The sequence below is a fragment of the Chiloscyllium plagiosum genome, unplaced genomic scaffold (genome assembly GCF_037043375.1).
Source record: "Chiloscyllium plagiosum isolate Xiang-an unplaced genomic scaffold, Cpla_swu_hap1 HiC_scaffold_3, whole genome shotgun sequence".
Lineage (NCBI taxonomy): Eukaryota > Metazoa > Chordata > Chondrichthyes > Orectolobiformes > Hemiscylliidae > Chiloscyllium > Chiloscyllium plagiosum.
Window position 1 is genome coordinate 45713710 of NW_028270141.1, and position 18075 is coordinate 45731784.

Consider the following 18075-nt stretch of genomic DNA (forward strand, 5'->3'; position numbering starts at 1 on the left):
GTGTCGCATTTTTTGACTCTGACCTCCAGCATCTGCAGTCCTCACTTTGTCCTGCCTATTGTCACATATCAGTTGTTGATGGAACTTTAAGACTCTTCCACAAATGAGCCAAATTAAGGCCAAGATTGATTTGGTTTTGATTAGCATTCATTTGGACGTTTTAAGTGTAACCCACAAGAATCCATGGTATGTACTCAGACTACCTATAAATTCAAAAGACTTGACAATACAAATCTAACAACAACTGAGACTGCAAGAATTGACATGTTTGAGTCCTTTAGTTTATCTGTTTATTCCCCTGTGGGTTGCTGTTGCCCCATTGTTTCAGATAGTGAATCAGTTCAGGAAACTCCTATGCTGGACTCAGTACATTTCCAAACAGAATCTGCATTTTCTCTCTAATATTTTGGGAATTAAGGAAGCAATGTGAAGTGTCTAACTAATTTAACAAGTCTTATATGTTGCTGCTGTATAAAGGAGTACTTTTTTAAAAAGCTTCCTGGCAGTATGGCTTGGAGCTCTTAATCTAATAGCTCTCTTTCAAATTGGTTGTCAGCATTTTTATATTCACGTCTGAAAGGGTTAATACTGATTGAATGCCATAAGCACTACCCACTGTGAGAAACAGGAGTAAGAATAACTAAGGGTCCTGAAGGAGTCATACTTAGGACCAGATATTCCTGAAAGTCTCTGTAATAATATATTCCATATCCTTGTAACATGTAAAAAGTTACAGAAATACAATATTATATCTTGTTTAGAAAGGATTCTTCCAGTTAGACCTATAAATCAGATGGCAATCTTCACCCACACTAGACCATGTGAACCCTTAATGAACGTACAAGAAGACATGAATGATGAAGAAAGATTACTGTTTTATAGAATCTTCAGCATTCAAGTGAAGAAACCATCATTTAGTCTCTATCCATTTGCTAAAGTCCATCACATGTTTGTTTAGTTTGCTTATATGGTTTAAGGTGATGTTAACAGACTTTGTTCGAGGGTGTGAATTGTTTGTGATGTAGGTTCTCAGAGGAAGCATGTTTACAGATGCATGTGCCATAATACAGGTTGGCATTGTGAAGGTAATCCTAGTGCATACGGTTTTTCTAGAACCAGTTGAATGTGGTTTTTGGGCCTATGGTGTATCACTGGAAGAATGAAGATGTCACAGAAGTAATCTGACTTTTCAAATTCACTGATTTATATTTGTCTTTCTCTTTTTCATCCTATGCTTGTTCCTATTCCCCTCCCTAACTCCATCCAGTTTTTGATCACTGCAGGAGAAAACGTGGATTATCTTGATGGTGTGCATACAGTATTTGGTGAGGTGACTGAAGGCATGGATGTCCTGATGAAGATCAATGAGGCCTTTGTTGACAAGGATTTCTGTCCATATCAAGATATCAGGTCTGTACTGTTACATTACATTAATAGAAAAATATAGCAAAAAATACATTGACATGATTTAGTTTTTTAAAAAAAAAAGATTTGTTGTAGCTTTTGGCTATTAAATAAAATATTTGAATTAAAACATGCTGAACGGTCATGATATATTCTTGATCTTATCATTAGGAAACTTGGGTTCTAAAGAAGTCAGAACCATGTGTAGCTTTAAGTTTGATTTGCATTTAAATATTGTAGGTTAAGGGAAAAAACATACTATTAGTTTCATTTTAATTTTTAGTTTTGAGAGTAGTGACCTCTTGTGACTACGTTTGGTGACTGACTACCAAGATCCATGTCTTCTGACAAGCATTAAGTAATTTCATGACATGCTGTCATTGAATTATGCTGTGTTCAGCAACCTGTTATTTGTTTAAAAAATGTGCATAGAAACTGTTCAGCTATCACTTTAGGTTTTGTTCTATAATATGAAACTGTAATGATTAACTCATGTGATGTCAGTTTGTTCTGTTATATAAGAAATATCTAATTCCTGTTCTGTTAATTCAGTTAATTGTGGGCGGCACGGTGGCACAGTGGTTAGCACTGCTGCCTCACAGCGCTAGAGACCCAGGTTCAATTCCCGCCTCAGGCGACTGACTGTGTGGAGTTTGCACGTTCTCCCCGTGTCTGCGTGGGTTTCCTCCGGGTGCTCTGGTTTCCTCCCACAGGTCAGGTGAATTGGCCATGCTAAATTGCCCGTAGTGTTAGGTAAGGGGTAAATGTAGGGGTATGGGTGGGTTGCGCTTCGGCGGGGCGGTGTGGACTTGTTGGGCCGAAGGGCCTGTTTCCACACTGGAAGTAATCTAATCTAATCTAATCTAATCTAATCTAGTCTTTCCAGGTTTTATCTTTTAATGTACATGTTTGTTTAATATTAGGATAACCCACACCGTGATACTGGAGGATCCATTTGATGATCCTGCAGGTTTGCAAATTCCAGATCGCTCACCAGAACCCACCAAAGAACAGCTTGATGTGAGTATTTACTTAAACATTTTCTGCATCCATTTACATTGAGAAAAATACACATTTTGTGCATCCTCTTCAACTGACTTAACTCATGTTTTATGTGGCTGCAATATTTATGCATACATATATAATAGATATTGATGTCACGTGGCAATGAAAATGCAGATCACGAGTGGTGCTCAAATGAAGTGAGGTTAGAGAGTGTGGGATAATTGGATAAGGACACCAACAATCTTTTTAATATTATGATATTTCTAATTTCCTTTTCTTTTCAGACCAGCATTTGTTGCCCACCGTTATTGCCTTTGCTAGGCGTCACCATGGAAGGACAACAGATTTTCTTCTCTGAAGGATATTAGTGTATCAGATAGTCCTAAATAAAACCTTTCAATGGTGTTTTATGCTTATGCTTATTGAGACTAGCTTTTAATTCCAGACTTAATAATTGAATTCAAATTCCTCCAGTTGCTGTGGTGGGACTAGTACCTTTATTCATATAGCATAAATTAAACTCCTTGAATTACTACTCCAGTGACATTACCATGACCCTAGTCTTGAGTGATACCCGCTCTTGTTCTAGTTGACAAGACTAAGTGGTATACCTAACACAGGCATTTTCCATTATAACAATGGACATAATTTAACTCACATAAAGTGCATGTAGATAATTTCCAATAAGGGTGTACTCTTCTGTCAGAACTACTGTATTTTCAATAGTTTTTGAATATTTTGGCTTTTTTAATTCTTTGAAAGCTAAAACTTCCAAAAGTCTTAAAAACAAGATTATAAATTATAAAAACTACCATTTAATAAATATGTGTACATGTACATAGTCATTGTCATAAAGATTCAAAGTTTGTGAGAAGATTTGTAGCTCGGGTGCTCATTGTTGTGGTTCTGTTCGCCGAGCTGGGAATTTGTGTTGCAGACGTTTCGCCCCTGTCTAGGTGACATCCTCAGTGCTTGGAACCACTATAAATGCTGGAGGAAACATCACAGAAGCGCTTCACAGGAGGCTCCCAAGCACTGAGGATGTCACCCAGGCAGGGGACGAAACATCTGCAACACAAATTCCCAGCTCAACGAACAGAACCACAACCGTCATAAAGATGTACAGAATAGAAACAGACCCTACGGTCCAACCCGTCCATGCCGACCAGATACCCCAACCCAGTCTTTCTAATGTCACAAATTGGAAGGACTGTACAGTGACTGCCCTGTGGTAGCTCAGTTGCTCTGACTTCTGCAAATCACTGAAAGTAATGTATTCATTTTATAGGAGAGTTATTTGACAATGAGAAGGAGTTGAGATGAAGCAGTCCAAGAAGCTGAATGATGATTTTGCTAACTTATGGAAGTATTACATAGAAGAGGAATTGCTGTATTGAAAAGAAATATGCTCATTTCATTTGTATTTTTATCACATCACATGAAGAATGGAGTTGATGACTAATTATAGCAATCAATTAGTCTGAAGCAAATTTGAATGGAAGGTGATTTACCCAATGGTAAAAAGTTTTGGAAACCATCAAAGGTCACTGTTGCTCCCAAGCACTTGTAATGCCAGGTGTCAAATTACCTATATATCGTATGTCAAAATACTCTGACAGTTTCTGAAGAAATCTATGGAATTTGCATTTAATCAATGCTAACTAGTTGACTGTTTCCCTAAGGACTCTGTTCTATAGCTTGAACAATTCCACACTAAAATAAGGTTTCCACAGATTAGTTTGAATTAACTCCATTCAAGCAGACCCAATGTTCTCTGGTTGTACTGTTCTGTACAATGGGAAATAGTTTGCAATTGTTGACAGTACCCAGTCACTTTTAAAATCCTAAAACCAACCAACCAAATCACTTTTTGGCCTGTTATTTTTCTTTCCAGGCAATGTGTTCCATTTTTATATGACAGCCATCTGAATTTCTTGCCTTGACATTTCAGTCAGTGTTGATTCTAACTTCGCTAGTTGTTGGAATTCTGTTACCTTTGGAGCATAAACCAAATTATTCAAATCATTTTAATTTAATGGAAAATGCCAGACAGAAGTATTCTAAAGATATGCAGGGAAGGTCCTTATTTGTTTTGAGATTCTCGGAGGCGGAATAACCTTCAGCTGACCTGATGAGAATGATTAATGTATCTCAGCAAGCAGACTTTGTCAAATCAAGACCATTCTGAGAGGCGCGACAAGGCTGCTAGTGCTACAGGCCTGATGAGATGTGGTAGTGAATGATTGTTAATACTGGTGTTTCTGCAAGGATTTTGAGCATTGCTCATTTGGTTAGAGTATGTAATTTTCTCTGTTCTTGATCCGTTTCATTGAATCTGAGACAATACACATTCATTATATTCTGAGATATTGCTAAAGCTGGGAGGAGGAGGTAGGAAAATGAAATCAAATAGTTTACATTTGTAATTTGTAGGTCTGTGCGAATTGCAATTGAAGGTCATTGCAGACATAAATTTGAAGTATAGGTACTAGAAATAAAAATGAGCGTGATTCTGGATGGGATGAGTTAAAACATGTCTAACAAGTATGGAACGTCATGAGCAAATTAGCGAAAGTGCTCAGGTCAGATCGCATCAAATAACAAAATGGTGAAATTACATAACTATGGAATGGTATGAAAGTTGATAAAAATGAAATCAGTGGCATTTTTCTTCTGACTAAGCTATACAGGCGTTCACAAGTCAATTTTTTTTTAAAAACCAAGTACCCAAATAACAACAAACAACACACTTAAACTAATCCAAGGAGTGGCAGATGGAGTTTAATTTAGATAAATTTGAGTTGCTGCATTTTGGAAAGGCAAATCAGGGCAGGACTAATACACTTAATGGTAAGATCCTGGGGAGTGTTGCTAAACAGAGATCTTGGAGTCCAAGTTCATAGTTCCTTGAAAGTGGAGTCTCAGGTAATGAAGAAGGTGTTTGGTTTGCTTTCCTTATTGGTCAGAGTATAGGAGTTGGGAGGTCATTTTCCAGCTGTACAGGACATTGGTTAGGCCACTTTTGGAATATTGTGTGCAATTCTGGAAGGGCATTGCCAGGGTTGGAGGGTTTGAGCTACAGGGAGAGGCTGAATAGGCTGGGGCTGTTTTCCCTGGAGTGTCGGAGGCTATATAGAAGTTTATAAAATCATGAAGGGGCAAGGATCTGGTAAATAGATAAGGTCTTGTCCCTGGAGTAGAGGACTCCGGAACCCGAGGGCAGAGGGTTTAGGGTGAGAGGGGAAAGATTTAAAAGGGACCTAACAGGCAACTGTTACAAGCAAAGGCTGGTGCACGTATGGGATGAGCTGCCAGAGGAAGTGGTGGAAGCTAGTACAGTTAGAACATTTAAAAGGCATATGGGTGGGTATATGAATAGAGAAAGGGTTTAGAGGGATATGGATCAAGTGTTGGCAAATGAGTCGAGATGAATTTAGGATATCTGGTTGACATGGACAAAATTGACCAAAGGGTCTGTTTCCGTGCTGTACATCTTTATGACCTTATAATTGCCCATGCACCACCCACCACATAAGAAAGAGGGTATAATGATCTCAAGTTCTGATGTTGGAACTAAAGCTGCATGGTATACAGAGAAAGGTGTGTTTTCTTGCATGCTTTCAGTATTCTTTAGTACTAACAATACTCTTGATTAATTTTTTAAAATATGATTTTGTTTAGAGTGGCAGAATAGGAGCTGATGAAGAAATAGATGATACCAAAGGAAAAACTGCAGAGGAAATTGAAGAAGTGCTGGCAGAGAAAGAAGCAAAAACCAAAGCAATACTGCTGGAAATGGTAAAGAAATTAATCACAAACCTTTAAAAGAACATTAATATGTTTTGGGAAGTACAGATGATGCATTCCAAACTGTTCAATGTTTTCTAACCAACAGATGTGAAGACAAGAATTTATTCTCCCCGTTGTTATTCACCTACCGGAGCAGACTAGAGCTATATTTTGTTTCGGCAGCTATGTGATGTTGGTGTGAGAGTATCTGAGAACGTTGATGGTCACGTGAATCAACAGATGTGTAGGAAAATTATGAGAGCAATTATGCAGTTTGGATGATAGGTGACATTTAATACTCATAACGTGAAATTCAGACTGAAAAGCATGGATGGTTGAAGCATACAGCAAACAGAAACAAGATCTGCAGTTATATGGTGTCTTTCACAAAACCCCAGGATATTTTTAAAGTGCTTTGCTGTCAGTGAACAAAGGGTAATCACTGTTGAAGCGTAGGAAACGTTCATCCTAATAGAACCCATAAAAAGCAGAGTTGTTGGTGAAGAAAACGCTTTTCCACTTTTTCAAAATAGAATAATTGAATCCTTTACTCAAGGAGGCATCAAGTTATTATTTGTAAATGGAAGATGATACTGTCGATAGTATTTCCTGTGTACAACAAGAAGCATCAGCCTTCTGCTTAGATCTCTGGGATGGATCATGAACTTAATGTTCTTACTCAGACAAAAGTGGAACTGACGTAGTACAGAATATAGGAAATAATGTTAGGCATTTCATCTAACCTATAGTTAAAAAGGCTGACAATGTTAAGAGTCTAGAATCTGTGCATAAGTCATGTTAATGTTTAAAGATGCATTATGCAGTTCACATTTACAATACCAGTCATTAGAAATGCCAGTCATTAGAAATGTTGCAGAAAGGATCTGCACTAATAATAAAGTGTAAAGGGTTTCAGAGCAGTTGGTATCTTATTAGAGGATTTAACCATTTTAATCAGTATAGATAAGACTCAATAAACTAGAGCCAGAGAATTTACGGGAAATCCGTTGAATTGAAGTTAAGTTTGGAACAGATAGTAAGAAGTATCTTTTTTTCCCTCCGAGACAATACTTTAGTTTGGATTATCCCACCGAAAAACTTAGTAGAATTTGTCAGCATTAGACAGTGTAGAATTTGTGAAAAATGAGTATTGCCATGTTCTCACTTAAGCCCCACTTAGCATTCAGATGGGATTTATTGGCCTGAGAAGGTGCAGTGAAGATTCAGAAGAACGATGGAGGGATTTTAAGTGTTATATAGCCTTCCTTGTGTGTATGCTTATATACAGATTAAGGAGTGATCTAATCTAAGTAATTAAAGGATTTGATAGGGTAGATAGAAACTCTTTTCATTTGTGGGAGAGGAAAGAACGAAGGATATAATCTTAAAATTAGAATTGGGCCATTCATGATGAAGCCAGTAAACACTTACTTTTCACAAAGACATTGGACACACACAATTCTCCTTCCCCAAAATAGATGTTGCGATTGACAGAATGTTTGCCAGACAAAATTTAAGGATTACAAAAACAAGACAGTTAAATGAAGTTAAACATACACAAGAACCGAGGTACATGTGACAATAATAAATCAAATCAAAATGAACATAAGAAATAAGAGTGAGATAATAGAATGGCGTCACGGTGGCTCAGTGGTTAGCACTGCTGCCTCACCAGGTTCCCAGGTTTAATACAGCCTCGGGTGACTGTCTGTGTGGAGTTTGCATATCCTCCCCGTGTTTGTGTGGGTTTCCTCCGGGTGCTCCGGTTTCCTCCCATGTCCAAAGATGTGCAGGTCAGGTGAATTAGTCAGAGGGAAATGGTTCTGGGTGGGTTACTCTTCGGAGGGTCGGTGTGGACTGGTTGGGCCGAAGGGCCTGTTTCCACACTGAAGGGAATCTAATCTAAACTACAATATAGCACAAGAACAGGCCCTTCAGCCAACCATGTTTTTGCCAATCAAGAAGCTATTCTAAACTAATCCCATCTGCCTGCACATGGTCCATATTGCTTTATTCCCTGCCTGTGGCTGTTGAAATTCTTCATAAATATTGATATCCTATCTGTTTCTACCACCTCCCCTGGCAGAATGATCCAGGACCGACAATTCTCTATGTTTGAAAAAAACTTGCCTCGCATATCTCCTTTAAATTTTTCTCCTTTTACCTTAACCTATGTCCCCAAGAATTTGACATTTCCATCCTGGGAAAAAGACATTGATATTCCACTCTATCCATATCTGTCATAATTTTATACACTTTACCAGGTCACTCCTCTGCCTCCAATGCTCTGGCGAAAATAGTCCAAGTTTGTCCAACTTCCCTATAAGCTAATACACTGAATCCAGGCAACATCCTGGTAAATCTCTTTTGTACCCCTCCAGATCCTCCACATCCTTACTATAATGCAGTGACCAGAACTGCACATAATATTCCAAATGTGGCCTAAATAAAGTCTTATACAGCTGCTATATAACGACAACCCAGCTGATGAAGGCAAACATGCCATATGCCACCTTTACCACCTTACCCAGTGTTGCCACTTTCAGAGAGCTATGGACTCCAAGATCCCTCTGTATATAAATGCTCCTAAGGGTCCTGCTATTTACTGTATATTTTCATCTTGCACTTGACATCCCAAAACTCACCCCCTCACACTTGTCCAGATTAAGCTCCATCTGTAATTTCCCCACTCAGTTTTCCAATCTGCTGTATTCTTTGACAATCTACCTCACTATCCACCGCTCCACCAAAGTTTATGCCATCTACAAATTTACTAATCAGACCACGTACATTTTCATATCTTGGAAACAACAGCTATCCCTGCAGAATACCAATAGTAACAGACTTCCAATTAAAAAAACACTACTCTCTATCTTCCAGGACCAAGTCAATTTTGTATCAATTACAATTCACTGTGGATCCCACTGTGTGACGTAATATTCTGGACCAGCATATCATGAGATACCTTGTCAAATACATGTAGACAACATCCCTGCCCTACATTCATCAATCATCTTCATGATCCTGCTCTGTCATATAGTAAGATAATGGCTGAACATCTACATCATCTCCTGCTTCCCATTCCATCTTCTTTCCTCTAGACTCTCTTGTTAACAAAACTCCTACATATCAGTTTAATTGAATAGTAGAATAAAATACAGGGACAGAATGGTCTGTCAGTGCTTTTATGTTCGTGGTTATACATATGAAAGGAATTAGTCAAACTTCATCAACTTTCTTTTGAACTGGAATTTTTTTTCCTGCCACCTCGTTATATTTTCTAAAAGATTGTTTATGTGGATTATTATTTTTGTTTTGTTACCAGTTAGACAGATGACTATCAATGAAAAGGATCTAAAATATTTAAAAGTTGCACTATTAAGGCTATTAAGCAAGTATCCTTTGAGAAGCTGAAAGTATGACTTCCTGTATAAGCTGTTTATATATGTGACAAACAAGTACATAATGCATGCAAGGCTTGTATTTATTGATATTTAAAATCAGATTTAGTTAATATATATTAAATATGGGAAATGGTCTCAGAAAATGCAAAGATCTTGTACTTGTAAATGGCACTGAACATTCATTCATTGGAAGTACATATGAAAAACATGTAAAACCTAGAATAAAATCAAAACATCCAGGTTAGTGCCTTTATATACAGTCCAGAGTACCTGTGGATGCTGACCCAGGAAGGAAAAGTTAGGAGGGGGTGACAGAAAGATTAGTCACAAATTGAGTTTTAAGATTCGTCTTTAAGGAAAAAGGGAAATGTCAAGAGAAATAACATTCACCAAGTTGTATTATATGTTTCATTAAAAAGGTTTATTGATTTATACTAACTCACTGGAAAAGATAAATGAGAATGATATTGCCTTTGAAAACCCCTTTGATTAATTCATTTACTGATATAAGTTAAATTTAACTATGCTGTTGAGATATTATGCACGTTATTTTTCCAGAATAATTGCTGATGAGACCCAAATCTTAATTTTTAACAGGTTGGAGATCTACCAGATGCAGAAATAAAGCCACCTGAAAATGTGCTGTTTGTTTGTAAACTCAATCCAGTCACCACAGATGAAGACTTAGAGGTCATTTTTTCAAGATTTGGGCCAATCAAGAGGTACTTTTTTGTGAATCTATTGATGATAATGTTCCATGACATTGAACTAGTTTTTATCTCAAATGTTACTTAAAATGTTGATGATCAGTTGACTCTTAATTATCTTTTGAAGTGGGTGAGTAAACCAGTCAAACTATGAAACAAATAGTAAAATATGACAAGAATTAAACTGTACAGGCCACTAAGTAGTGATTAAGGTATCAAATCAGGATACGTCAAGGATCCACTAAGCCTAGTCAAGCCTGGCAAAATAACACCCTGGCTATGATGTGATCTGACTTTTTTTGTAAATATATGTATTAGCAAAATTTTTTAACTTTGTATTTTTCAATAATTTTATATGTTTATAATCAATAACAAATATCAGTATAATAAAAAGAAAAAAAACAAGTTACAATACAGTGGTTACTGTCTACTAACCACTAACCTACCCTATAATACAAAACAAACCCTAACACTCTGCAAAGCAACACCAAAAAGAAAAGCAAAAAAACCCAAAAAATACAGAACGGCTATGCTCGGCGCAAAGTTCCCAAACAAAGGAACGGGAGCATTGTATATGTACCCGTATTAACCAAGGAGACCCCCTCCAGTGTCTAGGGCTTGACAAATCTAACCTTCCTGGTTAAGCAAATGCCCTAGTTAAGATAACTGACAAATCTATATCCAAATAACTCAAGTAGAATTGCCATTTCTTATAAAAGTGGTCTATTGTGTCGTGCACCATGTTTGGAAAAAAAAGTCCAAGGGAATGTGCTTCATAATTAATTTCTGCCATCCCAGCAAGCCCAGAGGGTTCTCAGACACCCAATTCATCAGAATATTCTTCTGTGCACAGTATGCAAGAATATTAAATAGTTTCTTCCCAAGCCCATCTAAAGATGGTTAATTCAGTAGACCTAAGAGGAAGGATATCTGGTCTACTTTGACTTCAGTCCTCAGTACCCTCCCTATCTCTCCTGCCACAGCGCTCCAATAAAACTGAGCCTGTGGCATGTCCAGAAGCATTTGGGGCATGCTAAAGATGACCCTTTTTTTTAATAGATATTTTTATTAGAAATTTAACATTTTTACAAGTTTACAAAAATAAACAAAACTCTCAAATATAAACATTGATATACAATTAAATCAAATATACAATAGCCAAAATTTAACAAAAGAAAAAAAATACTGAAAAAGGAAAAAAAGACAACAAAACGCAACTATCTACTAATCTAACCTACAACTAACCAGAATGTATATTTAAGTCTCTTACATGCTCGGAATGTGTTAACATCAGATGTAATAAAACCCGTATTCGTGCGGGATTCCTCTCCTAAGGGGCCCTGGACCAGCCAGGTTTGTAATATCAATTAAATAAAAGCCCTTGTTAGGATAGCCAAAATATCTGTATTTATGTAATTCAAGAAGGGCTGCCATATTTTATAAAATAATTCGGTCTTTCGGTGCACCATATTTGTAAGGAAGTCAAGGGGGAATACATTCCATAATTAATCTGTGCCAATTTGAAAGTCCAGGGGGGCCCTCAGCACCCAGATCACCAAAATATTTTTCCTTGCACAGAAAGAAAGAATAGAAAATAGTCTCTTCCCGTACATGTCCAGGGAGGGAAAATTCGAAAAGCCCAAAAGGAGAGATACAGGGTCCACTTTAATTTCCGTTCCTAAAATTTCTGTCAGGGTACTTGCTACTTTAGTCCAATATCTACGGATCTTATGACAGGTCCATAGGCAATGTACAAGAATGCCCACCTCTATTTTGCATTTGGGACACATTGGAGATGCTCCTGCCTTAAAATTTGCCAGTCGAACCGATGCTATATGGGCCCTATGAAGTATCTTCAGCTGGATAGCCTGGGTTCTGTTAACAGATAGTAATTCTTCTAGCGTTTTCCCAAATATCATTCCACGTTTCTATAGAGATTTCTAGTCCCAAATCCTGATCCCATGTTTTAAGCAGATTATCCATATCTCCCGATACTTCATCATGTAGTAAATGATAAATAGTACTAACGGAAGATACCCCCATTGGTCGTAGGACACTACATTCTCTCTCTGATTTATAAAGACTATCTAATAACGTAGTCTTCTTCTGTATATAATCTCGAATTTGAAAGTATCGAGAAAGGTCTCCATTAGGTAATCTGAATTTCTGACGCAGCTGTTCAAAAGACATCAGGACCTCATCCTTAAATAGGTCCCCTAAACATGAGATACCTCTGGATCTCCAGAGTTTAAAAGTGGCATCTGTAAACCCCGGTTGGAATCCCCATGCTCCCACTATCGGTGCATAGGGGGATGTTTTATGTGAGTTGCCCTCATTTTGCCGCATTATATTCCAAGCCTTAATTGTGTTTAGTATTATAGGGTTTTTATAGTGATCTGTAATGATTTTCCTCTTGTCTGAAAATAAAAGGTTAATAAGTGGATATTTTACTTGAGAGGCCTCGATGTCCAACCAGATTGGGCTTTGTCTGATCCACAATCAATCAGCTATGTAACTTAACTGATATTTCCTAAAGTCTGGGAAGTCCAATCCTCCCCTTGTCTGTGGAAGCTGTAGCTTCTTCAGCTTAATGAGGGGCCATCTACGATTCCAGATAAAGGAACCCAGCCAGCCATATAATTTGCGTAGAGCCGTCCTCGGCAGCATCACCGGAAGCATTCTCATAGGATATAGGAGACGGGGCAGGACATTCATTTTAATTAGTGCTGTTCTACCCAACCAGGAAATTGGAAGGTCTCCCCATTGCTGGAGGTCCTGCCTTATCCTTTCCAGTAAATGCACAAAATTAGCCTTTTACAACTGACCAAATACTGGGGTAATAAAAATGCGTAAATATAAGAAGCCCTCCAGGGACCAACGAAAGGGAAAAAGGGATCCGTCCACTAAGTGGGGTGTCATAGCAAGGCCACCCATTGGCATAGCCTCCGATTTTGAAAAATTAATTTTATCGCCTGAGAATGCGCTAAATGTATTAATAACTTGGATTAGGCGAGGTACGGACATCAGAGGATTACTGAGGAATAGAAGAACATCATCTGCATAAAGGGTAATTTTATGTTTACCTGTACCAATCCTCGGGGCCGTTATATTAGGATCAGCTCGTATAGCTTCTGCTTGTTGTTCAATTATTAGCGTAAATAACAATGGCGAGAGGGGACATCCCTGACGGCAGCCCCTACCCACACTGAAGCTATCCGAACCTAATCCATTGGTAACCACAACTGCTTTGGGATCACTATACAATGTTGAGACCCATTTGGTAAACACCTGTCCAACGCCAAACCTTTCCAATGTGTAAAACAAATATCTATCAAATGCCTTTTCCGCGTCTAATGAAACTACTACTCCTGGTATCTTTCCCTGAAGAGAGGCTTGAATCATATTCAAAACCCTTCTAATATTATTGGATGATCTACGGCCCTTAATAAACCCCGTCTGATCCTCCTTTATAATATGTGGCAGTACCCTTTCTAATCTCAATGCTAACGTTTTAGAAAGGATTTTAAAATCTACATTTAGCAAGGATATTGGTCTATATGATGTACAATCTTTTGGATCCTTTCCTTTTTTAAGGATAAGAGAGATATTTGCCTCTTTCAGCAAAGGCGGGAGACAGTCCTGATTATATGCATAGTTATACATGTCCATAAGTGGACCAGCCAATATTTCTGTCAATTCTTTATAGAATTCAGCTTGAAAACCATCTGGGCCCGGTGCCTTACCACTCTGAAGTTGCCTAATTGCATCAAGTATTTCTTGGACTGTTAGAGGAGCATTTAGGACCGATACCTGTTCCGGAGATAGGCCTGGAAAGGTCAAATTTTTAAAAAATGACTGCATCCTCCTCGTCCTATCTTCACAATCCTGCGATTTATATAACTCAGAATAAAATTCTCTAAAGATCGCATTAATCTTTTTATGATCATGAGTCAAAATACCCGTAATTTCCTTGATAGACGTAATAGTCTGAGGGGCCTTTTTTTTTCTTTGCAAGAAATGCTAAGTATCTACCCAGTTTGTCGCCATATTCATATAACCTTTATTTTGCAAATAATATTTTCCTCTTAGCCATTTGAGCAAGCGTAGTGTTTAGAGCCGTCCTAAGAGCTGTAATCCTTTGCAATTTAATAATAGAAGGTCTATCAGTGTATGCTGTTTCAGGTGCTTTTAAGCGAGCTTCAAGCAGACGCTGTTGTTCTCCCTTCAATTTCTTCTGGGTCGCTGAGTAGGAGTAGATCAAACCTCACGTGTAAGCTTTGATGGTCTCCCACATCATTGACGGGTTGCGAGCTGTACCTGAATTAATTTCTAAAAAAGTTTTAAATTCTTGAGAGAAGTACTTTACAAATTTACTATCTTTCACTAGGAAGGGGTCCATACGCCAATGCCGAGGGGATGTCCCATTGTTCCTCGCCTTAGTTTCCATATATGCAGCAGCGTGGTCGGAAATTGCTATACTACCTATTTTACAGGATGATATGGAATTTAAAAAAATCGAGGGGGCAAAAAACATATCAATTCTGGTATGACATTTATGTGGATTAGAGTAGAAAGAAAAATCTCTGCCCTGTGGATGAAGACATCTCCATACATCTACTAATCCTAATTCTTTGTTCAGATCCATCAATTGTCTAGATCTGGGAGATACTCCTGCAGTACTCTTGGGAATCCTATCTATTTCCGGATCCATAATACAATTAAAGTCTCCCCCTATAATTATATGACGGGCACCAAAAGCCATCAATTTTGAAAAGGCTTCCGTTATAAATTTAAAGGGGTGTGCCGGGGGGCAGTACAAATTTAAATTCCCATATTCCTTTCCATTTATGAGGGCTTTAATCAAAATATATCATCCAGATTCGTCTTTTATCTGCTTTAGCATTTTGAAAGGGAAATTCTTCCGAACAAGAATAACAACTCCGCTGCTTTTTGAGCTAAAAGAAGAAAAAAAGGCCTGATCAAATCCACCCTGTTGTAATTTCAAGTGTTCTTTATCCGACAGGTGTGTCTCCTGTAGGAGAGCTATATCAAATCTTTCCTTCTTAAGATTTGATAATATTTTCTTCCTTTTGACTGGCAAATTACTCCCCTTGACATTCCAGGTGCACCACTTAACCGACTGATCAACCATAATCATCTGGGCAAATCCGAGACCCCTCAGGAGGGGAAACCCTATCCAGAACATCCCGAGCGTAGAGCATATAAAATTTACAAAAATAAAGCCTCTCTAATATACTCACAACAATACAATAAAAAACTATTTCTAAATAAAAAGAATATAAAACGTATCTAAATGGAGATTTTCCCCCTTGTTCCCAGGGGGTGTCACTTCCTCTCCAAAAGTCCATCATATCCTCTCCCAACCAATGCCCCACCCTTGACCCAGGCGCTCCTCAATAAAATGAGGAGGATTCAGATATAATACAAAGCTAGAGTTAACAGTGAGCACCCTACCCCCACCCATACCAACATCTGGATATATTTGGTAATGTTAATACCATATATAAACATATAACTATAAAATTACAACCTCAACAAATAATAATTAAATATACTAATACAAAATAACAAGGGAGAAACAACTCCGCTCCTAAAGACAGAGGTAAAATAGAATAAGGTAACCACCTCCCCCCACCAACATTAACCAAGCCCCCCAGCTTTTTTATATATATATATATATATATATATATACACACACACATATACATACATCCCACATATATACATAAAATAATAAAAGAAAACAACCCCAAGGCGGGGGAGAAAACCAAAACCCTCTCCCCACTCCCATGATAATATTAAACAGTAAGATAAGAAAAAAAAAGGGGGGGGGATATCAACCAAAGCAGGGGGAAAGGCAAACCAACATCCATTATGTCTTACAGTTTATCTAAGAGATTCCAAGAATTCCTTAGCCTTTTCTGGCGATCCGAAGTTATATAAGGATTCTTCATGATTAAAGCGTAGCGTCGCTGGGTAGCGTAAGGAGTACTGAATATTTAAGTCCCTTAAACGCTTCTTCGCCTTGTCGAATGCTTTCCTCTTTCGGACCAGAGCTGGGGAAAAGCCCTGGAATAACATGATCTTGGATCCATTATAGATCATAGCTTGGGGGTCTTTTCCAAGATTTCTAGAGGCTTCTAGGAGTATCTGCCTCTCCTTGTAGCTCTGCAGCCGGAACAGGACCGGGCGTGGGCGCTGGTTCAAGCCGGGCCCGCGTATTGCGACCCGGTAAGCCCATTCCACCCTTACCTGGCCTGATCCAGCTTCCAGATTTAAAAGCTGTGGCAGCCACTGCTCGAGAAACACTGTAAGCTGGCCTTCCTCTTCCCGTTCGGGAAGGCCCAGCAAACGACTATTTTTTCGACAACCTCGATTATCGAGGTCGTCAATGTGATTCTCTAAGGTCCGGACTCGCTGTTCGAGAGTCCGGACCTGATCCATGGCCGATTGCGCTGTAGTTTCGGAGGTCGCGGCCTTTAACTCCGCCCCTCCGACTCGGCGCTCGATTTCTTGGATGTCTCGGTCGTGCTTCTTCAGCGCGGCCGAGAGTGAGTCCCATCGACTTCGGGATTCTTTGATGAAAGCGTCGATCTTCGCGTCCAGTTTGGAGATAATTTCTACAAGGCTTGTCACCGTAGGTAAGTCCCCCGGCGCAGCTGTGGACGCCTCAGCTGCAGCTGGAGATGGTGGGGGAGGGTTCCTGCTTGTTGAGAGTTGCGGGCTCCCTTCCTTTTAGTCATTTTTACTAAAGATTAGATTGTTTAAATTTAATATTAAACAACTATTATAAATGGTTTGGTGAGTGTGGTGGGGGTGGGTGACCCACTTTACCCAAGTCTTGGGAGGAGCACTGTAGACTCAGACTTGTTGGGTCGCTGCCATCTTGGATCTCCCCAAGATGCCCCTTTTTTAAACTTCGCCACACGGGCTGGTGCCAGATGATCCCTGTGCAGGACTTTTAACTGCATAGCGCATGTCCTATTACAGATTGAGATCTTTCGAGTATTCTCTCATGTTTCAGAAGAGATCTCCACTCCTAACTCTTGCATCCAGACCCAGTTAATATCCTGCCAGGCCCAGCCACCCAGCAGTCGATAGAGGGCACTAACCGAAAGGGTGCTTGTGGAACATAGCAACAACCTCTCTGTGAGAAGCATAGTCTTCTAACCTGAAAAAAAAACGGAACACATCTCTGCTGGGCAACCCGTATTTGCGGTTCAGTTGGTCCAAAGACATCATAACCTCCCCCTCATTTAAGTCTCCCAAAATAGAAACTCTTTTTGCTGCCCATTAGTTTGAACCCTGAGTCCCATCAATCCTGGTTGGAACCCTGGCATGCCAACTATAGGCGTAAGTGGCAAAGTCTTGGATAAACAACCCTCACTCTGAAGCATCGCCCTTCTTGCCTTGACTGTACTAATGACAATGGAGTTCCAGTAGTGGTCCATAACTGTCCTCATCTTATCCATGAACGACAGGTTAATAAGAGGGCACTTTGCTTGGGAGGCCTCAATATCCAGTTATATTGAATTTGGATCGTTACCTACCCAATCACAGACAAAGACAGCAGGGAATTCAATTGATATCTCCTGATGTTTGGGAAATTAACTCCTCCCCCTCCTTGAGGCAACTGCAATTCAGTAAGTTTGAGGGGCCGCCCACGATGCCAGACAAAGGAACCAAACCACTCCATAAGCTTCCGCAGCGTTAACCTGGGAAACATTACAGGGAGCATACGCATG

At 39.0% G+C, this 18075-nt stretch overlaps 1 protein-coding gene across 4 annotated transcripts in view; it reads left to right on the top strand.

The window, feature by feature from the left end:
* Window positions 1–18075, top strand: part of ppil4 (peptidylprolyl isomerase (cyclophilin)-like 4) — a 55274-nt gene that overhangs the window by 22949 nt on the left and 14250 nt on the right. For all 4 annotated transcript variants that reach the window (XM_043681117.2, XM_043681109.2, XM_043681125.2 and 1 more), the window contains exons 5-8: window positions 1268–1410; window positions 2328–2424; window positions 6091–6207; window positions 10200–10324. In XM_043681117.2, the coding sequence (XP_043537052.2) occupies window positions 1268–1410; window positions 2328–2424; window positions 6091–6207; window positions 10200–10324 (482 nt within the window). The remainder of the gene's footprint in view (window positions 1–1267; window positions 1411–2327; window positions 2425–6090; window positions 6208–10199; window positions 10325–18075) is intronic.